Source organism: Podarcis cretensis (assembly GCF_951804945.1).
Source record: "Podarcis cretensis genome assembly, chromosome: 14".
Lineage (NCBI taxonomy): Eukaryota > Metazoa > Chordata > Lepidosauria > Squamata > Lacertidae > Podarcis > Podarcis cretensis.
In genome coordinates this window covers 39,148,395-39,170,551 of record NC_137183.1, presented here as the reverse complement: position 1 = coordinate 39,170,551, position 22,157 = coordinate 39,148,395, and the positions used below count along the sequence as shown (strand labels likewise).

The 22,157-nt window shown below is 45.0% G+C and overlaps 1 protein-coding gene and 1 long non-coding RNA gene across 5 annotated transcripts; one reads left to right on the top strand and one right to left on the bottom strand.

The window, feature by feature from the left end:
• Positions 1-2,131: 2,131 nt before the first annotated feature.
• AMDHD2 (amidohydrolase domain containing 2) lies at positions 2,132-15,953 on the bottom strand. 3 transcript variants are annotated; one of them, XM_079952428.1, is made up of 12 exons: positions 15,842-15,953; positions 13,761-13,867; positions 12,955-13,091; positions 11,899-12,038; positions 9,881-9,935; positions 8,940-9,152; positions 8,524-8,612; positions 7,963-8,107; positions 6,916-7,023; positions 6,087-6,155; positions 4,482-4,583; positions 2,132-3,519 (listed from the first exon to the last, which is right to left on the bottom strand). In XM_079952428.1, exons 2-12 carry the CDS (start codon positions 13,844-13,846, stop codon positions 3,431-3,433), a joined length of 1,233 nt encoding a protein of 410 aa, XP_079808554.1. In that variant the 5' UTR covers positions 13,847-13,867; positions 15,842-15,953; the 3' UTR covers positions 2,132-3,430. The 3 variants fall into 3 exon arrangements, with proteins under 3 accessions (XP_079808554.1, XP_079808556.1, XP_079808555.1); XM_079952430.1 differs by lacking the exon at positions 15,842-15,953 and adding an exon at positions 15,736-15,827; XM_079952429.1 differs by lacking the exon at positions 15,842-15,953 and adding an exon at positions 15,513-15,675.
• Positions 15,954-16,031: 78 nt separating this feature from the next.
• On the top strand, positions 16,032-22,127 carry LOC307202473. Of its 2 annotated transcripts, none has more exons than XR_013832892.1 (3): positions 16,032-16,146; positions 16,495-16,824; positions 21,594-22,127. It is a non-coding gene; the product is annotated as an uncharacterized lncRNA (long non-coding RNA). The 2 variants fall into 2 exon arrangements; XR_013832893.1 differs by having other exon boundaries at positions 16,043-16,146; positions 16,718-16,824; positions 21,594-22,123.
• The last annotated feature ends 30 nt before the right edge of the window (positions 22,128-22,157 follow it).

Sequence of the window (22,157 nt, the reverse complement as noted above, 5' to 3'; positions counted from 1 at the left end):
TTAAAAACTCACACACAAAAAAACACCAAACTAGCTCTATCTTGGGACCTGGTAAATTGTGTCAGACTCAAGATGCATCCCCATTAAAATGGGTTTTATTATATTTGGATGTGGCGTGTGTGTGTTCTTTTTTTAGAACAAAAGTGGCAGAAGAGAGCAAATGAAAACAAGTGGGATGACATATTGGAAGCAGTGATCCAAAGTGTTAGACAGGATATTTAGTACCTAAACTGAACTACCAGATGTGAGAGATCAATATATAGGAAAACCACTCTTTAAAAATAAAAGTGGAAAATTTTCCTTTGGCAGGTAAAAGTCCAGTTCAGATTATTAGAATGAGTATGCACAGAACCTTTTGAATTGTAATGATGATTACAGACTTCCTGGTTGAATCACAGCTAATAGATGAGCAAAAGAGCTATGTGCACACTGCATAGGAAGAAAAGGCTCATACGTACCACAGCTTAATAAACCAAGATATAATTGTCCAGATTCACCCAGACTTCCAGTCTATGAAAGCTGCTACTCATCAGTACAAGTTTAACTTCATTATACTAATGATTTGTGAAGTTGGTGGGTCCACTGGCCCCTTTAATTGCATATGCATGTACAGTCTTGAATATCATCAGCATATTGTAATTTGTAACCCCTGTAGAAGCTGGGTTAAAATTATTCTAAGTCTACTGAATAGTTTTACATTGCTCCAGGCTCTTGCAGCTTAGTTACTATTTCAGAGTTTAAGTTCTAACTGAATTGCCAAAGACTTAACTTTTTGCATTTCATTGGCATTTAATGTCGACATCTGTATATTTTTCCCTTTACACTTGTGTATGCATATATACCAGAAGTAGCTATCCTGGCATGGTGTGGCCAGTCTCTCAAACACAGTGTTACTGCTGCTTACCAAGATAGTGAGGTTGAGTGTGTGTGTGCAGGCACCCTAGCAGAGCTACCTGCCAACTGAGGATTACTCCATATATCCAACCTACAAAAATGTATGCTATTACAAGTGTGCTATTAAGATCTCACCATTTACTGTTTTTGCTGCTTAAGAAATATTTCATGATTCTTATTTCCTCTATGTCTTCTTTCTTCTTTTTTGTAATACTTAATTTTTAACTGCTTTTAAAATGCACTCACCCCAGACTATAGAGACTTAGAGTGCAATTCAATATGCACCAACCTGCCAGTAAGCCCTGCTGGACACAAGGAGAACTTACTTCTGAGCAGACACACATAGGATTGCACTGTTAACTTCCAGAGACCCCAAGGAGATGGCAAAAACATGGGAAACCCGCATCCTCATTTGAGTTTAGAAGTGATCAACCGTTTGTTTATTTATTTAGAATTTAAAGATTTAGAAAACTATTTAGAAAATATGTATATGCCAGCATAACCCACCATGGCCATTTGTTCTGTGCTTCGGCTGCTTACAATGCCAAGTCTCCAGCAGGGCCTAGGACTTTGATTCTTAACACCAACTTCCGACATTTCAAAGACAAAAGGTCAAGCAAACAACAAATGAACAACATGTAGCTGTGGCACCAGGGCTCTTGTGAATCCATGCATCAGCAACTGAGCAGCACAAAACTGGAATGTGGCACCTCGTTCAGAATTCAGGTTACAGTGGTACCTCAGGTTATATACGCTTCAGGTTACAGACTTCGCTAACCTAGAAATAGTTCCTTGGGTTAAGAACTTTGCTTCAGGATGAGAACAGAAATCGGGTGGCAGCAGTGCGGCGGCAGCAGCAGGAGGCCCCATTAGCTAAAGTGGTGCTTCAGGTTAAGAACAGTTTCAGGTTAAGAACGGACCTCCGGAACGAATTAAGTATTTAACCCGAGGTACCACTGTATTGAGAATATCACCCCCACACAGACAAGCTAGGCTTCTAGTCCCTGTCAGGCCCCTGCAGGAGACAGATGGGTACACATGACCCAGGCCTTGGAGGGCTAAGCCAGCAGGGGGTGCTGCCAGGGATTGGCTGCTTCTTGATTTTATAACTTTATTCTAACAAGGTCCTGCCCTGGGCCTCAGACAAGCTCTGCACAGCCCTGATCCCTGTGATTTGGACAGGTGTTCAGGAAACAGTCTCAGAAGCAGGAGGCAGAATACAGGGCCAAGCACAAAGTTTCCACATAGCTTCCTTTCTTCCCTCATTATTCCAGGAAACAGAATGCATTATGCACAGCAAACTGGTATACATATGTGCAAGATTAAGCCAGGCTTCAGAATTGAGCTGGATGTTTTTTATGCAGAATCTGACTTGCAGGGTTCTTTCCTTATTGGAATATTACAGGTCCATATAAGAGCAGTGCAGCGGCAACTAGAAAGGACAAGGGATGAGGTGAGTTCTTTCGTTAGGATGGCTTGAGGATGGCTGGGGAGCTAGATGCAATGAGAGGGCAAATAACAGCAACCTAAGGAACACCTCAGACATGGGGGAAAGCTCATGGTAGCGTCTCACCCTCCTAGAATTGGAATAACATGCACGAGATGTCTCAGCTGGCTTTAATCTGTGGCAAGGAAGATGACAGTAAAAGAAAAGGCACCATTCCAGCATTACAAGGGGTAGGGGTGGGTTTATGGCTGAAGGCCACAACGGAGGCACCGTGGGAGGAAAATGGCCAGAACTCCCCTGTGGCACCTAGTGCAGAATTCTGCATTTTTAAAATCTATGGGGCAATGTCTAGTTCCTGTTGTTTCAGACGTGCTTGAGAAGTTCTTTAGATAATAACAGCCTCATAAGTTGATTTGCGCGTTCGGTTCAGTCGTGTGCAATACTTTCCTCCAGGCCTTTGTATTCACACACGAGAATGGGAGAAGCAAGCATCTGAAGGCAAGCAGACAAGACAACCACCTCCGGGTTTCTGGGGCCAGGTGAGGAAATAAACAGCTCCATCCACAGCTCCTTGGAGACAAGCAACTTGCCATGCAGGATGCAATTTGTGAACAGTAGAAAGGACTGCCACAGCTGGAACTTGTTTGAATAAGACTTCTTTTTTCCAGAGTCAGAGGAAGCGGAGATGGCTGGTGTTCACTGGGACTGGTGGGATGGTCAGAAGATGGAGTCAGAGCCAGTGATGAGGGGAGCGACAGCCAATGGGAGGTGGAGCCAACTTATTTGAGATTTGTCCCCCATCCGCCTGCTGAGTTGCACAAGGGCAAAACATGAGACCAAAGAGGAAGAAGCTGCGAGCCAGGGCCACGCCTGGGTTGGTTTTAAGTAAGAAGACAGGTAGGTGAGGGCTGGCTGACTGAGGGCCAACTGAGGATGGTGGGCCAGTGCCCCATTTGCCCTAATGAACCAGCCTCCACTGTGCAGGAACAAGAGAGACAGGGGCATTTGGAGAAAAAATGCTCCATTCTGGCTAGAATCCACTCTCTGCCACTGATCTGAAGTGCTGCTGTCGTAGTCTCAGCTCTAGATTTAGATGGCAAAGCTGTCCTGCCTCCAGACCTGCTGGCCTGCAATGTAGGTTGCCTGAACATGGAGGTTGTCATCCAGCAACAGGAAATCTGTATGGAATATAAATTTATGTCACTCAACAGAGGAAGTGGGATACAGTGGGTCATTGGCAGCTGGCACCTGCTGGGATTGATGGGGTCGAAGGCGGGGAGTCTGACAGTAGGTGGAACCAGAGCCAATGATAGGCTGAGCCAGAGCCAATGACAGGTGGAGCTCTAGAAAGGCAACACTGAGACTAAGGAGGGGGAAACTGACAGGCAGTGCCATCCATCTGGAGTGGATGTAAGTTAGAAGGCAGGCAGTTGTGTGGCAGTCTGAAAGTTAGTGAGGCAGTGCCCCATTTGCTCTAATGGACCAGCCACCAAGCACTCCCAACAATGCTCAGGGCCATTTCCTTTTTTGCATATTTGGCACTATGCCTGTTGAAACAGGTGCATGAAAAAGAAATATCTGGTCGAGACTGATGTGAGGGCAGGGATGGTGAAACTGTCGCCCTTCCAATGCTGGTGGCCAAATGTTATGGGAGGTGAGAGTCCAGTAACAACTGCAGGGTCACAGGTCTCCATCCCTGATCCACAATAATCCCTAAAGGAGTAGAAAACAGGCAAAGGTGCCTTATATCAGGCCATATTATTGCCTACTGACAGTAATTCTCCAGGGTTTCAGGGGAATGTCTTCCCCATTACATGTTACCTTCCCTGTCCTCAAACTAGAGTTTGCTAGGGAATGAATCTGGGTGCTTCATGAAGAATGGGTTCTATTGCAGAGCTATGGTTCCTCCCCTTCCCAAAGTCATAGCTGCACCAAGCACAGCTTCAACTGTCCACTAGGATTCCAGTGAAACTCCCCTACTCTCTCCCTCCCTAGAACTTCACACCCTACTCCAGTTGTTGTGCTGATGGGGGGGAAAAGAGACCCTCTCCTCAGTTTGAGGATTTTCCAGCAGAAGACACACACAGGAGGGGCTTAGGGGTGGGAGGTTGGAACTCGCTCTCCCAATGACGGCCGATACCTGCATCGGTGTCATAATCCAAGGTGCCCTTTCTGTCCTCAATTTTCAAGAGCAGAGCAGGGTGTAGAGAAGCAGCTTCCAGTGCTGTCTCTACAGAGCAACCTGAAAAAGAGAGAAGATCCATCACTATGATTTTATTTATTTGCTTAAGCAATTTACATATTGCTTAACTACAATAGTCTTTAAGCTGGTTTACAAAGACAGAATACAACAACAACAAAAAATCAATTAAACTGTGAAATCGGACTTCAGTCACCTGTCAAGTTAGCGAAAATGTATAAAGTTAGCAATAAATGTTGGAAATGTAAAGAAAAAGAGGAAACATTTTATCACATGTGGTGGGAATGTAAAAAGGTGAAATGCTTCTGGGAGATGATATATAATTAGTTGAAAAAAATGTTGAAATATACATTTATAAAGAAACCAGAAGCATTTTTATTGGGCATTGTGGAGAGTGACATAAATAGAAAGGAATGTAAGCTCTTTTTATATGCAATAACAGCAGCAAGAATATTATTGCCCCAAAAATGGAATCAAGAAGAGTTAACAATGATTGAAGAATGGAGGATGAAGTTAATGGACTATGCAGAATTAGATAAACTAACAGGAAGGATTTGAAACCGGCGAGACCAGAAATTCACAGAAGACTGGAGTAAATTTACGGACTATTTGAAAATCAGTTGTGAAGAACAGACGATGTTTGTAGGGTTGCAAGAAGTTTTGTGAGGAGTATTATTAGAAGTATTGTAAAAATGGATAAGGGGGAGGATGATTTGTTAAGAGATGTAAAGGCAATATAAAGTTAAGAAATGCATAAGAAGTGGTTAAAACAGTGGATCATCAGAGGTGCTGATGGAAATCTAAAAAGATTGTATAAGTGATAAGTTTTGTGGTACATTTTATAATTTATATGTTAAAATTAATAAAAAATATTATAAAAAAAAGAAATCGGACTTCAATGAAAATATGTTCAGGAATAAAGAAGCCTTCAGTAGGTGCTAGAAGCTCGACAGGGAGGGAGCCTGTTTGACCGCAAGTGGAAGGGAGTTCCATAAAATTGGGCATGCAATACTAAATGCATGGCTATTGGTGGACACAAGTTATGCAGCCAAGCCACGAAGGACCACTAGCAGTAACTCCCCTGAAGACCTCAGTGAGGGGATGGTGGGGATGCCTGAGGCATCCTGGAGCCTTGCAAATTATTAACAGGACCTTGAGCTTGACCTGGAGGCCTACAGGCAGCCAAGGCAAACATTTTAGCACCAGCGATAGTCTGTCCCCATCAACAGTCCAGCTGCAGCGTTTTCCTTCAGCTGGAGACTACAGACCAAACTGAACGGTAACCCCACATAGAGCGCATTGCAATAATTGAGTATTGAGGTTACCAATGCATGGATCACTGTGGCCAGAACAAGTTTAAAAGCGTAGGCCCCAATACCGATCTTTGGGGGACTCCACTTTCTCCATTCAAAGAACTGTCCATTCCTTCCTGCTCTTTACTTCCTGCTACTTAATCAGTTCCTGATTCACAGGAGAACCATTTCGTCCAAGAACGTATGGACAGTCACGGGTTCCCCCTTCTCATCCCACACAGAACAGCCTTACCAGTGGCATCCTTGAAATGTCGAACACATGTGTCCATGGTTGCAACGCTGCCACTCAGCGTTTTGGTCCCTGTGAAGAGGGCAGAGGTGAGAGAACGAAAGAACAATGTTAAATGGAAAGCTGTTCACACAAGCCAATATGTGGGTCCAGTTTCCTGACTCCTGAGTAGACCAGCTGTTAGGATTGAGTCTGCAGCACTTCAACACAACTTCATTCCTTTTTTCTCTTTAAGGTGCATTTTTCTTTTTCCCTTTTGGTCATTAACCTGAGCAACAGCTCTGGAAAATGCTTCAAGTTTAGCCAGTATAATTAAGAATGCACCATCACTAGGTTGTGGGAAAGGACTAAGTGTGCAATGTCTTATCCTGGTATCACACACATATGCTGGAAGATTCATTTTGCACTGGTCCATGGCTTGTGACCGTAGCAGTCAGGATCAAGCATGGAGCCCAGTATGGGCTGCACACAATGTAGCAAGACAGGAAGCTGCCTTTATTGTGAGCCAGAGCATTGGTCCATCTAGTTCAGTATTGCCTTCATTGACAGGCAGCTGTTCTTCAGGGTTTTGGACAGAGATCTTTCCCAGCTTGGAGATGCCAGAGATTGAACCTGGAACCTTCTGCATGCAAGGGAGATGCTCTGCCACTGAGCAATGGTTTGCGCAGCCAACATCATGGTGATGCCATGCAGGAAGGAGGTTGTTCCTGGTATCTGCAAGGTTTGGGCCTTCAAGAGCTTAATGGTTCAAAAGTCAGGCCATGCACTCCAACCCTGAATGAGAAAGTTGTCCAGGGTCCCGTCCTCCCTACCTGGATTCTGGGGAACTCACCTGCAATGTAGGAGTTCAGCCCATCCATCTCCACTACCTGTTGGCCCAAGGTGTGCCTGCCTGGGGCAAGCCCCATACCTGGGATGGCATCTGTCACCAGGACCAGACCTAAAGGGACATAATTGGCTCACGTTAACTCCAGTCTTGTCATAAAGGTAAGCAAAGAACACAGGAACTGCCAAGTCATTGGTTCTTTTAGTTCAACAATAGGGGATCTCTGGCCCTCCAAATGTTGCTGGACTCCCCACTCTTTCAGGCCCCATCTACATTGTTTAAAGCAGGCTTATAGCACTTTAAAGCAATCATCTGGGAACTGTAGTTCTGTGAAGAGAACAGGGATCCCTTAACTACTCTCTGCACCCTTAACAAACCACAGTTCCCAGGATTATTTGGGGGAAGCCATGATGGCTTTAAAGTGGCATTTGTTTATTTATTACATTTATATCCCACCTTTCCTCCAAGGACCCTTAAGGTAGTGTCTTCCTGTTTTACCCTCACAATAACCCTGTGAGGTAAGTTGTGCTGAGAGATAGTGATTGGTCCCAGGCCACCAAGTGAGCTTCACAGCTGAGTGGGGGTTAGAACCCTGGTCTTCCAGGTCTTAAGCCCAACACTCTGGCCACTGTACCACACTGCCTCACTACCATTTTAAATGTATAGTGCAGATGTGGCCTCACTCTCACTCTCACTAGAGAGATCTAGCTGATGTCTCTCTACCTCCCCTGGATTATATATCTTTAGGCACCTGGCAAAAATGTTCCTCTTCAACCAGGCCTTTGGCTAATCAATATTCTACAGCCTTTTATATGTTTTTTTTTTGGGGGGGTATATTGTTTTGTTGTTTCTATTTGTGCTTTTCTCTTGTGTTTTTATATTTTGAACTGCACTGAGATCTTTTGATGAATAATAATATATAAATCTAACAAAATACATACATAAATAAATCACACTGTTTCCTCAGTACCTACAGGCAGCAGCTAGGAACCGATCTAGCAAGACTAATTCCATATTCACTACTCAGGGGATTTCCTGCCCAATGGGACAAACCTTTAGGGTCAGCCCGGTGAGCGATCCTCAGGGCAGCAGGATTTGTGTGGATGCCGTCTGATATCATGCCATAGAACACTTTCTGACCTGGGGGGATCCGGTCGCTTGTGAGGAGTCCCACAATCCCAGGATCTCGATGGTGGAACTGCAGGTAGACAAAACCAGGATGAGCATCAGAATGGTGCCCCATGGAGTGTTGTTTAACTGCTAAAGAAAGGAGATTGGCAGGCAGAGGAAATGGGAATCCTTCATTCAAGGCTCTCCTCCAGGTCCTCCTCCACCCCTGACTCAAGTGCAGGGGTAGGGGTGGACCAGATACAGGGTCTTCTCAGTCATGGCACCAGTTAAAATTTGTTGACCCTGCCCCCCCGGCCCGCGCATTCGGAAGGCATCATTCCCATATTTTTAGATGTAGCTTCACAAGCAGAAAGGCCAAAAACTTGCTTTCCAGTAAGGTAAAAAATGTGTGGAGATTCTTAAGACATCTGCCAGACTGAGAGGGAGAATATCAGGGGCTGGATCAAGGGGCCTGATGGGCTGGAAGTAATTGATGATACTCACAGGTAACATGGCATTGAAAAGGTGAGTGATGAAGGTGGCCCCATGTTGAACAGCCTCCTCGGCATGAGACAGGTTAGCCATGGAGTGACCTAGGATCAAGGAGAACCAGGTGTCAAGTGTACTCAGCTAGAGGGACCAACGTCTGACTCAACAGAAGGCAACTTCCTATACTCCTAATATTTAGTGGGCATCCTAGCTGTTGGAAATATAATGCATTTCCCCATTTCTAATATATGAAAACTCTGGATCCGCTTCCAGGAACCCCCACACCAAATGCATCCTTCGATCAATAATAGAATGAACAATATTATTTCCGCTGTTCCAAAACATGTGTGGACCTAGGCTTGTGGGTCTGCCTGCCTGCCAGATCCCAAACCTCAAACTTTAAGGTCTCGTGCAGAGGAGGCAATATTTACCTAGCGACACACAGATGCCGCACTTGGTGAGCTCCTTGATCACTTCACTGCTCCTCTTCATCTCGGGTGCTAGGGTGACAATACGGACGTTGTCCAGGCTCCCATAGGTGTCTAGCAATTCCTGGAAGGCTCCCGTCTCGAAGGTGCGAAGGCAGTGTTCTGGGTGTGCCCCTCTTTTTTCTTTGCTGATGAATGGACCCTCCAGATGAACCCCTGTCCCATTGCAGAAGAGATGGGTGAGTTCTAGAGCAGAGTCGCGAACCTGAAGCCCTGGAGATGTTGCTGGGAAACAACTCCCATCTGCTCTGACCATTGGCCAAGTGGGCTGAGGCTGATGGGAGCTGAAGCCCAACATCTAGAGGTCCACAGGCTCCCCATCCCTGTTCTTGGATGAGGACATTGATGCCCTCTTCTGCAAGTCCCAACCTGCAGCAAGGCAGACCTACAGAGCCAATCAACTCTGTGAGTCTTCATCGCCTTCCTCCTCATTCCCCTCTCTCGAAGCTCCATCCAGGCAAACAAGAAGCACCAACACAGTTCCAGACACATTCCATCCAAGAAAAAGCACTGGAGGAGGAGAGGCCAGTGAGGGGTGAGGCCTGGGGGCAGAGGCCGTGGCCTGGGAAGGGTGTCCCAAGGGCCAGATAAAAAGGCCTATAAGTCACATTTGGCTCCTGGGACTGAAATTCCCCACCCCTGGAATGGTGGACTAGGAACGGAGAGACCTGAGTTCAAATCTCTACTGAGCCATAAATCTCACAGGGTCTCTTTTGGCCACTCACTGTCTTACAGCCAAACATACCTCACAGGTTTGCTGTGAGGGTAAAGTGACTGGGGAAGGAAGCATGTATCCAACCTTGAGCTCCTTGGAAGAAAGGTGAGGTATAAAGGTAACGAATATGGCAGATGTTGTCCTGTGGGAGAGTAGGTGTAACACTCACCTAGGACACCAGCTCCATGAAGTCCTCCATTTTTGACGCAGATCTGAGGCAGTACCTGGAGTCGTCAGAAACATCACAGCTAATCATTGCTGTAAATGTATGAACAGAAAGCCTTTGCCTGCTGACTTCACTTTGCATAATTAACTTGTTCAAACCATGCTGCAAGGGCGGCCGGCAAGATTCTCACTTTGCAGATGGGATACAGTCAAGCCATCTCATTGAGTATGTGGTCAAGGTGACATCTGAACTCAGGACTAAAGTCATCTGATGTCACTACATTCAGTGCTGAATTGGCTAAAGTGTGTGGTCCCATAGCTGCAATCGTTCACTTGCCCTGAACCCACATGAGCACAAATAATAAAAGAGCATCCCAACTATCTTGCCTTAAGAGTCAACTTTGGCTGTTTGGAGTGGGGGCTCAGACCAGTGATCCTTCCTCAGCGATGGATCCCAGGAACTTTGGGAATTGTACCTCGTTGAGGGTGATAGCAGCCTCCTAACGACTCAGCACCCTTAACAAACTATACTTCCCATGATTCTTTGGGGGAAGGCATGGATCTTTAGAGTGGTATCAGAGCACTTTAATTGTATGGTGCGGATGGGGCCCTAGTCAGAGAAGCACTTCAGGACAAACCTTCTTCTGGGCCCAGTTTCCTGGTCGCCTCATGGACCCATGAAACCAACAAGGCCTCAGCCCCATGAGACAGAGAGATATCACAGTCTTAGAAAAATGGGCCTTAGCCCTGTTTCATTACATAAGCTCCTGATCGGGTATCCCTTTATTGACTTGGTTAAGACAATCAAATATGTCTTTCACCCTCCATTGACACATGGAAGCTTGTGGAGAGACTCTTCCATTTGACTGCTGTTCTTGTAACGTCTAAAACTATAACCATCACCCCTGTTTTTCTTTCTTTTCTCCACAACTATTAAGCTCTGTAGTCCCAGTGTAGGTATGCGTTGTTATTTGATAGGAAACATAGATATATATAGGTCCATGAAAACAGCACCTTATCAACAGTCTAAAGTTTGACAACTAGCAATCTCAGTTTAGAGTCCAACCATTTACTTCCTCATTTGGGAAGGCTACAGACAGACAAGGACACATGAGCTGAGGAGGTACTCCACCTTAGATGGGAGGAGCTGTTGCTCAGTGACTGAACAAAAAGACCACATTCACACCGTACATTTAAAGCACTACAATACCACTTTAAACAGTTGCTACCATTTCAGGGGGTGGAACTGTCTGTCTCAGAGGCATGCAGGAGGTCCTAGGTTCTGTCCCCTGCCTCCTCAGGTAGGTCTGGGAATGTCCTCTGCTAAAGCTCTGGAGACTTGCTGCCAATTAATGTAGACAGCAATGAGCTTGACAGATCAGTGGCATGAGTCAGGAAAAGGCAGCTTCCTCCGTGCCTTCTCCTTTCTGTCAGTGTTGTGCTTGTAGAATTCAGTAGGGAAGAGGATGGGGACAAAACTGGAAGAAGTTGGCTCTGCCTGTCATTAGCACTGGCGCCACCTACTGTTGGGCTCCCTGTCTTCTGCCCTACCAGTCTCATTGGGAACCAGCCACCTTGGGTACCAGGCGACAGGCAAGACTTCTCCCATGATCCCAGAGAACTCTAATGCTACTGGGATTAATTTGACCAACCTGTGCCTGCTTTAAGGAGAAAGAACAGAAATGGACAAGAGTTTGGGGTGTGTGCATCTAGATGGAAATAGGCACAGAAGGCAGCTCAACTATCAGAGGCTCATCCAGGCCTTCACAATTTGTGAAACAACATGAACAACACAGCTTTGTATTGTGGTATGTCAGACTCTTGTGGGCCTCACTCTGCTGCTCTGTTTTTGGAATCCCAGGCAAACAGCAAAGATGGGAGATTTATCACACTTCTGTAGGCTGCCACACATGGTTGGCTGTGCTCGACTCACAGGTTGTTCAAGGCGTGTAAAAGCTATTTAGAGCAACATAAGATCTCATGAGTAAGGAAGGGTATTCATAGGGCCCTATTCTTGCTTACCTTACGATATACAGATGATGGTGATGACACCAGGGTCGGGCAAAAAGAGGTCACTCCGTGAGACAATATTTTCTGGGCAACCAGTGAGATTCCTGCTCCCACATCATCTGTGGCCAGAGAGAAATCCACTCCAAAGCCTCCTGTGTGAAGGGAAGAACAGATAAGTTGCGACTGGCTATGCTATGAAAACTAGGTTAGCCATCCCTAACCATGTGCCCTCTAGATGGGCAGGGCAGGGCATGCATAAATAAATAAAGCAGTTGATACAGACTTCCATCTCTCTAACCTAGCTAGTTTGGCCAATGGCCAGGAAAGATGGAGCTGTAGCCCTTAACATCTGGAGGGGACCAGGTTGGAGATGGCTGATCCAGGGTGTCTCTGGAAGCAGAAGATGTACAGAAGTAAGATAGCACTGGTTGAATGGAGGGATCCTGCTTTCCAGCTCCCTTGAACTGTACAAATCCCTCTTGCTTGCCCGGATGGGCAAATATAGGCATAGAAATCTCTGGCTTTTGTGTGGATGAACTGCAGCCAACTGTACAAATGTTAAGATTCACATCTGTTGTCTCACCTACCAATGTCATGTGGATCCTGACGGCTGAAAAAAGCTACCCATTCCTGATCTAAATATAGTATAAAATTGCTCAGTTGGTAGGGCATGAGACTCTTAATCTCAAGGTCATGGGTTCAAGCCCCACATGGGGCAAAAGATTCCTGCATTGCAGGGGGCTGGACTAGATGACCGTTGTGGTCCCTTCCAACTCTACAATTCTTTCATTCTATGATGACTGTGGGCTTCCTAAGGGATACTTGTTGCTCATATATATGTAAAAGCTTAGAACCCACAAAATTATGAATAATTTTGTTTTCTTCCAACTTGCCTCTCTTATCTAACTCTTCTATGCTTTTTCTGCAAGTCACATTTTCACGGCAAAGCTTTAAAAAGATTCAAGCATGGACTATACAAGCCGAATCTACAAGGCAGCAATTTCTGCACTGCTTAAACCATCCTAATCCTCGGTGTTCTCTTGTACTAGAATTATTCCAATACCTTACCATTGATCTGTACATCAATGAAGCCAGGTGCCAGGATGCTTCCCTTGCAGTCCAGCTGGACATCTGCAGGTTTCTTTTCATCAAAGAACAGCTTCTCTGGGTTTAGGATCTTTCCTTCTCTCACCCACAAGTCCTCTCTGAAAACAGAAGCAACCAGTAACCTAGACCACAGCCAAACCTGGGAGAAAGCCATGCGTCTGCAAGTACATTTAATAAAAAGCAGCAGATTTCACCGGAACTTTGTCTACAAATGCTAGCAAGTTGAAGAAATTAGCATTGTCTTTACAAAGATATTTGACCAGGAGCAAACACTGGTACATGTAAACATACAAGGCTGGTTCAGATGTAAGTATAAACCATAGTTTAGTGTTACAAAAAACAAGCCTAGGCTCCACAGAGGCTCACATGCATACCCTCCCACTCTGGCATGGCCACGAGGAAGAGTTCAGATTTTGATTCCATTTTTTATTAGCCTCAGTTTGCCATATCACTGGATCCAGGACATACAGGTTACATACGCTTCAGGTTACAGACTCCACTAACCCAGAACTATTACCTTGGGTTAAGAACTTTGCTTCAGGATGAGAACAGAAATCGTGCTCTGGCGGCACAGCAGCAGCGGGAGACCCCATTAGCTAAAGTGGTGCTTCAGGTTAAGAACTGTTTCAGGTTAAGAACGGACCTCCGGAGCGAATTAAAATACTTAACCAGAGGTACCACTGTACTGTGATTACTCTCAACTATGGCTACACACCTTAAGGCCATCGCAGACAACAAGAAGCAAAGCATCTCCCCCACACGCTCACCTTTGCAGCTCATGATTCTTCAAAATCCAGCAGTTAGTAAACTGGAAGACTGGAGCATCTGAGGTGGCTTTGTCAGGTGGCATCATTCAGGCATTCAGGGAATGCGCCTGGTAATGAGAAAGGAAGCGAAACACAGAGAGAATAGGTGGGGAAATAACAAAACAGTTCTGCAAGGAAGACAACATCAGGCATTGCCGTTGGCTCGCACCTAGAAGCAGCCATTCCATCTGGTTACCTGAATTGTTTCCTTCCCTGCCCATCACCATAAGAAATGTAACCTTAAAAACCAATGACTGGGTTTGCTTCTCCTCCATCCTCCCTCCTCCCTCCATCTCCTTTCTCCCATGTTTTGCCATTATCTTTTAGATTGTAAACTTGAGGGCAGGACCTGTATTGGTTTGGTGGTGTGGTGGTTGTTCTTATTTTATTGATCTGGAAGTGGGGCCAAAGAAAGGGGGCTTAATTTTTTATAAAAATGTTCTTGAAAGTGTAGGTGCAAAGCCTGGTAAAGTCAGCAATTAGATGGCATACTCCCTTAGACCTCTCTGTGGCAGAAACAAAACCATACAAAAGCTCCAACATTTTTATTTATATGTGTTAAGTTGTGCGTGAACATATCAGACGACACAGCGATTCTTCAAACAGCTCTTGTTTATTCATAGGCCAGAACTGAACTGAACTGAACTGAAGGGTTCAGCTAGCCTGCTTATATAGAGCTTCACTACAATGCAACTGTAACAACTTTCTGTAACTATCCAATCACTGAACATCACTTTCGATCCCTTATTTGCATATGTGGACCTGAGTGAAAACTATATACAGTATCCCCCTGCTGGCCCAGGGTGAGAACTTCAGTACATAACAATAAGATTGACAGAGTTCTGCTTTTCTTGCTGCAACATTTTGCATTCTATTTTTTAAAAAAGAACAGAACACTTAAGGCACATCACAGAGGTCAGAGGCAGCCCTCTTTAAAAACAGAACTGTGCATGTGCAGAGTGCATTTCCTTCATTAATGGGCAACTAGAATCCACCACCATACATTAGGCCTGGCAGGGGTAGCCAGTGTGATGCCAAATGCCTACATACGTTTGCAACTAAAGTGTAATTGTCTTCCCTGCAGTAAGAATAACAGGGTAAGAACCACCCTCAATGCTACCTCTGCCCATAAGAGGAGCCCTGCTGAATCAGGCCACTGGCCCATCTAGTCCAGCATTCTGTTCTCACAGTAGCCAACCAGATGCCCATAAGAAGCTCACAAACAGGACCTGAGCACAGCAGAAATCTCTCCTCCTGCATTTTCCAGCAACTGGTGCTAAAAATATTTTAATCACCAAGATGTACAGCGTCTGCCAGTCTGTTTCTAGGTGCAATTCAAAGTGCCAGTTTAAATCTTTGGTTGCACCAAATTTTATTTTAAAAAGCTAACTAAAAAAGGAAAGGAAAAAGTAGTAAACAAATAAGTTCAGCTTCACTGTTTTATATTATTTCTTAAAATCTCAAGCCTCTTACTAAGTTTGTAAAAACACAAGGTAGATAGGAATATGAGATATATTACAATAATGTAAATAAATTATATAGATGTATATTCTCCTGAAAGTTATTGTTCTAAAACATATAAAAAATAACAAGTCTAGTTGTGCTCCATTTATTGCACTGTGGACTTTATACTGCCTTGCGGAATATTCTAACGTTTAACGGAGGGTTGTAAATCATATCTAAATCACTACAACGCAGGGCAGTGAAATCTACCGTGTCTGCTTCCTCCGCCTTCGCTTCTATTTTCAAGACTGGTAGCAAATCGGCCCCCATCATGTCAATGGAGGGGCGATGGAGAGGTTCAGCCCAGTGTATCAGTTCAGAAACCGAGGAGCGTGATGTCATCTGTCACTCAATGCGGGGGGGGGGCAAGTTGCCCAAGAAAGAGCAGTCCCGCCTATATCTGCATAAATTAGCATGTGCTTTACACAAGCACCTTCTCATTGGCTAGCATTTCTGCTCCAGGGAAAGAAGAGGTGTTCCGAGTAGCTGCTGAACCCCCGTGGTTTCCCTGGGAAAGAAGCGCAGAGCATTGGCCTTACCGGCTCCCAACACATAAGCCGTCTCTCGGGTCGCCCAACTTCTGCCTTAACGCTCTTCTCCAGCAGCGGATCCCGCTCACGTGACAAGTCTTTCCTCGTCAGCTGATAGGAAAGACTGTGGGGGGGGGGTTGGGCTCCCTACGGGCACGTGAGCGGCACAGACGAGCTGCCATGATGGGAAGGGAAAGGAAAGGGAAGGGAAGGGGTCAGTGCCGGCAGCAGCCCTTACCTCCATCTTGAGATGGTCAGAGTTACAGCTGACTAGGAATGGCTGAGCATGCAATTCTATGGAGACGGGGAATTAGGTGGTAGATATACATATGTATTTATTTGTTTGTTTACTTGATTTAGATGTTTTATTTAAGCAATTTATTGTTTTATTTACTTTTATTTATTTAAACATTTTATCTTACTTTTATTTATTTGAACAATTTGTTGTTGTTGTTTCTGTATTTGTTTTCACTCATTCTGTACGGCTTAACTACAATCTACTCCAAGTGGTGTACAAGAAATACATTAAATATATATATATGTAAAAATCGGTTAAACTATAAAATCTGACTGCAGTTAAGATGCCTGCTGGGCAGTGCCCCATTTGCCCTAATGTGCCAGCCTCCAGGACATTTGCTGTAACTGTTTGTTTTGCTTTCTAGCCACCTATTCTTTCTTGTTCTGGGAACCCTGAGACAGCAAGAACATGCCAAAGGGCAGCTACGAAATGGGTATGACAGACAATATTTGCATACTGCAGGCAGTTTCCGTTTTTTTCTGAAGAGTGACAATGGTGCTGAGGTAAAGCGCAACCAGCGACCAGGATACAGCCACATGTCTGCTTGCTTATTGGACAAGAACGACTGTAGGGGGGGGTGACACCAGTTCTTCTCTGCTCCGCCCCCTCACCATCATTGCTCTTGTAGAAATACTGCATGTTAGTACACAAGATCCATGAATATGTGTGTGTGAGATATGGAAATGAGTCAGAGGTAAGGTAATAATAATGAAGCAGCATTTATCTTTCAAGTGCTCAAAGTACTTCACATATATTATTATTATTGTTATTAATATAGTTATATCACAACTTTTAGGATATGGGTGAAGCTATACCACCAGTTGGTAGAGCATAAGACACTTAATTTCAGGCTTGGGGGCTCAAACCCCATGTTGGGTGAAAGATGGACTAGATGATCCTTGTGGTCCTTTCCGAAGCTACAATTCTCTTGATTCCTCAGTCACACACCCCTCTCACCAGGTCAATACCCCCTCCCCCAGCCTTGCTTTGATGTAGCTGGAATTCTGCTAATGCCTCTTGATTGCTTGGAAGGAGGAGAGAGAGGATGTGGGTGCATAAATTAACTTTTGTTGCTCCACCAACTTTTGCTCATGGTCCCACCCATTACTGGCATGTGTTCTTCAGGAGGCTGCCCAGAAAGGAATGTGGCCTTCAATCTGAAGAAGATTCTTGAAGCCTGCAATACTAATAATTAATTCAGTGACACAAAAATCGGGAGTTAAATGTGGATTTTGGAGGGGATGCCAGCATGCACAGAATACAATAACTTTAGTAATACCTTGCTCAAATCTTCAGGACCTTGCGCCTATTTCAGTGTCAAGAATCTTCTGGCTGATACCATCAAATCCATTGCTCATCTGTGGCGGATTTCAGGGCATTGTGTGTGCGTGCGCGCGGGGGATATATATATATATATATATTCAACACGAATGTAGGATATAATGATGCATGCAGGAAGACCTAGTTGCAGAACTGTATCAGTGTGATGGAAATCTGAGGTGGCTGTGAAAACCAGTCATCCGTCTGTGTTGTTGGTAGCTGAGAGGTGTTTCTTATCCCCTGCTGAAAGGTTTCCTGACAACAGGTCTGGCATATTAATAAAGGCTTCTGACATCTTAGTGGCAAGGCAGGGAGGACATGAGCTAAGGGCTGAGTCACTCATGCTGGAAGGCACCGCAAAATAAGTAGGCTCTTTTTCCTTGCCACCACTGTTCCTGCTAAGATGCAGACGCTAAAGGCTCTTCAGCCAGATACACACCTAAAGGCTCTTCAGCCAGATTTTGCTTTATGACCCAGTGCCTGGTTTTGCCTCACAGATCTGTAGAGTTAGAAGGGACCCCAAGGGTCATGTAGTCCAACCCCCTTCAATGCAAAGACTTGGTAGAATAGAGCTTGTTCATATTTGCACAAAGTGCTCTTGAAATCTACTTTAACACTTCTCTTTTCACTTTATAAAGAATCCTGGGAACTGTAGTTCATTAAGGGTGCTGTTAAGGCCAGAGGTGGAAGTGGGGAGGGCCACCCTTGACCCTCTCTGCCACCTCCTTTTAGTTCTCTGAAAGCCCATCTCCTCTTCTTGCCAACAGAATAAACATGAGGCTGAGGGGCCCCCTCAAGTGGATGTCTGAGTTCTGCCATGATGTGTCACATCCACACCATACATTTAAAGCCTTTTCCCAAAGAATCCTGGAAACTGCAGTTTGTTAAGGGTGCTGGGAATCACAGCTTTGTCGTGGGTAAACTACAGTTCCCAGGATTCCTTGGAGTGGGGTGCTTGAATGTGCTTTGAATGCCAGGTATGATGCTAGCTATGATGCCAGATAATAATGGTGAGATGCCACCTTTACCGCTGATGCAGACTCTGTCCCTGTAAATCAGTGAGACGGTGCTCCACTGGTAGTACTGTACCAAGGCATGACTATAGGGCACCTCCTCGCAAGGAGGGGTATTGGTTCAATCTTCACAAGGTAGTGTTGTTCATGCATAAAACACCTTCCTACTGGGTACAGTCTAATGGATCAACACTTGACCCATATTTGGTTGGAATGCACGCTCCATGTGCACTGGGGATGAACGAGTCAATAGTCATTGTAGTTAAAATGAAACTGCCATGGACAGCAGCAGTTTACCTCTGAATGCTAGGTGCCAGGGTGAAGCAATTGGGGATAGCCATCACCTGTATGGCTTGCTTGTGAGGTAGAAAGCTCGATTAGGTGGACCAGGGGGCAGTCCAAGGGCTGCTTTCCCTTCTGGTCAACCTTCTGAGGGCCACATGATAGTGGTGGGTGGGGCCAAATGCAAAAGTGAGCAGAGCAAAGGATGCAGATTTCCCCTTTGTACAGTAGGTTGAACGCCTGCAAACCCTTCTCCATTCAGACAAGCAGAAGATATTATCAGCACCCAAGGACACATTCCAGCCAGGCAAAAACACTCAGGGTGCAAAGCAAAGTCAATGAAAGGTGTGGCATGGGAGGAGTGATTGTTGCCAAAGGAGAGTTCCAAGGGCCAGATACAGAGACCCCGAGGGCTACATTTGACACCCCAAATGAGTTTCCCCACCCATAAGATAAGACTTTGATCTGATCTGCCATGGCAATCCGATGTTATGCCTGCTTTCCTCGGTCCTGGCCCAGCTAGGAGAGCAGATGGCAAAGGGCTGACCAGGAGGCCATGTAAAACAATCCCTTGAGCTGAATTCAAGCTGCGAAGCACCAGTTGTATCACTTGGCAACAGGCACATGATCTAGACATAGGGTTTAGTTGGTGTGTGTTTTGTGCCTCTATCCTTTTCTCAGGCCTCTCTGTAGATTAGATTGCTCTTGAGCATCAGCTTCCAGGGAAAAAATTTAGGAGCCTGAGTTAGCTACTCTTTTGATCCACAGAAACCAGATCAGATGCAGAAAACAAAACACAGGACAGGACAGAGAGCAGAAGCAAGAGACTGTGTGTGGTGTCTGTTCAGAAAATGGATGGATTTTGCTAGTGCTTGGTCTGGTAGCATTGTGGTGGAGTGGTTAGAGTGTCAGACTAGGTCCTGGAAGAGCCAATCTTCACTTGGCCATGAAGCTCACTGGGTGACTTTAGGCCAGTCACTGCCTCCCAGCATGGGTTGCAGGGTTGTTGCAGGGCTTAAATGAGGAGAGGGAGGGCCACATAAGCCACCTTGAGTTCCTTGGAGGAAAAAGTGAGATATAAATGCAATAAATAAAATAGAAATAAACAATAATGTTTCTTGGGGAAGGGTTCCCAAACTGTGATGGTCCTTGAATTTCATTCAGGTGGTCCATGACATGTCGTCGTTAAGTTAGTTGTGATTTTAGTGTTTATTTTATTCCCTATTTTGTATTTCATTGAGTTCCATGGAATGCAAATTGTAATACAATAAAAGAGAATGTAAGAAATAAAAGCAATAAAAATACAATTAAAAACCACACAGCATCTAACACAGCACACTGCAATTGCTACAAAAGACAGAAAAAGGAGTTTGCCAGCAACTTTCAAATGATCCACAAGGAAAAAAGTTTGGTAACCATTGATCAGGAGGTTCAAAGGAATTAAGAATACTGAATTTGAGTGATTTTTTTACACAAGGTCTCAAAAACACAGCAACTAAAAATAAAGTGTATGCTGCAGACAACACAGTAAAAAATCACAGGTCTGGAGCTTGTCATCCACACAAAAACCTTGATCCAAGCCATGGATCCTCATGGTTTTTACATAACAACAAGACCAGCAACAAATCATGGATTCCATTTGTGGACACAGCCAGGTGCTGGTGGTTTTGATGTTAAGATTATGAGGATCTAGAAGGATCTGTTTCTCCAGAAACAGATGGGGTGGGGAGTGTGACCTGGAGGATCAGAGAGAAGGGAACAGTGTCAATGTTCCGAAAGCTTGATGACCCCTTGTCTACACTGATGGGCAGCTGCTCCGCAGGGGTTCAGACTGAGGTCTCTCCCACTACCTGAAGACATCAAGAAACTGAATCTAGCATCATCTGCATGCAGAGAGCAATGCACTCTACTGCCATGTGTTACTACTCTCTCCCTCTCCTCAATAAATCCAACCTTTCTTTGAAAAGGAATCCAGTATTTTCAGAAGATTTTTTTTTGGCAGGCTCAATAAATAAAGCTTACAACCAGGTTGCTACACAAGTAGGTCACAACAGCTACAGCCATTCCACAGAAAATACACTTTAGTGTTCCATTCAGAGAGAGTTGTTTGGGGAACCGCTGGCTCTCAAGATGTTAATGTACAAGATCTCTATAATTGGCACGCCATACATTTAAAGCACTATCATACCACATTAAATGGTCATGGCTTCCCCTCAAAGAATCATGGGAGCTGTAGTTTGCTAAGGGTGCAGAGAGTTGTTAGGAGACCCCTGTTCCCCTCGCAGAGATACAATTGCCAGAGTTCCTTCCGAAGTGGGATTATTAAACCACACTGGGAACTGTAGTTCTGTGGAGGGAATAGGCATCTTGGCATCTTTAAGTTCCTTTAAATTCCTACTGCTCATGGATCTTTTTGTGGGAAACCATGGTGATAGTGCTTTAAATTAATGGTGTGAACATGACCATGGACAATACTGGCTGGGATTGATAGCACTGGGAGTCCAGCAATATCTTAAGCCCTCCTCCCCAGCTATCTGTACTACGTGATCCTTCTTCCAGAAAAAGGAATTGACAGGACCTGCAATTATCTACACTTCTAATTAAATCTTCGCTAGGAACCTATGTCAGTACAGGCTTGCTTTTTCCTCCCCAGGGCTTTTTTTTGGGGGGGGGGAGCTAAAAGATGAAGCATAACAGAAAGAGAATTTACCTACGCAATCAGCATTTGACTTAAAGCCTCTTCCAGGGACCGAGGTGGCCTATTAATGGATATTATCCATCACTACTGCTGCTGCTTCTCCCTCTCCCTTTTGTCAGCTTCTCCCTCCCCCTCTCTGTTCCTCTGCAGGGCTGACTCACTCTGCAGCGCAGAGCTTCAATGTAAAACCAGAACAAGGCGATCCGTTCCATTTCACAAGAGCTTATCTGCAGACCCAAACCATTTTTCCCTTGATTAGATGCTGCAAACACTGGCATTTCACGTCCACGACACCCACCACCACTGCAAGGAGACCCACCATACAAGTATTGCCTTGGCAAGGTGGGGGGCAATGCTCCCCAATCCCATCTGTGAAGCTCGTAAAGGGTCTGTGGAGGGCTGAATGAGTCACGAAGAAGTTCTCAATGGCCCGAATCACTAGAGACTGTCTGATGTAATTGCAGGGATGCCTCAACCTACTTCATCCTTACTAGGATGCACCAACACGGCTCTCAGGAAAAAAATATCCAGGCTTATTCTGGGCTCCTGTGTTTCACTACTCTGCATTTCTGCACATGGTCCCTTATGTGGTTTTGCCTCCTCTGCACTCAAATAATACATCAGAATCTCAAAACATTTAGACTTGGGTAATGGTGCATAGGTGGATCGTTCACCACTTTGTCTTTTAAAAATACATAGGACACCCCCACCACC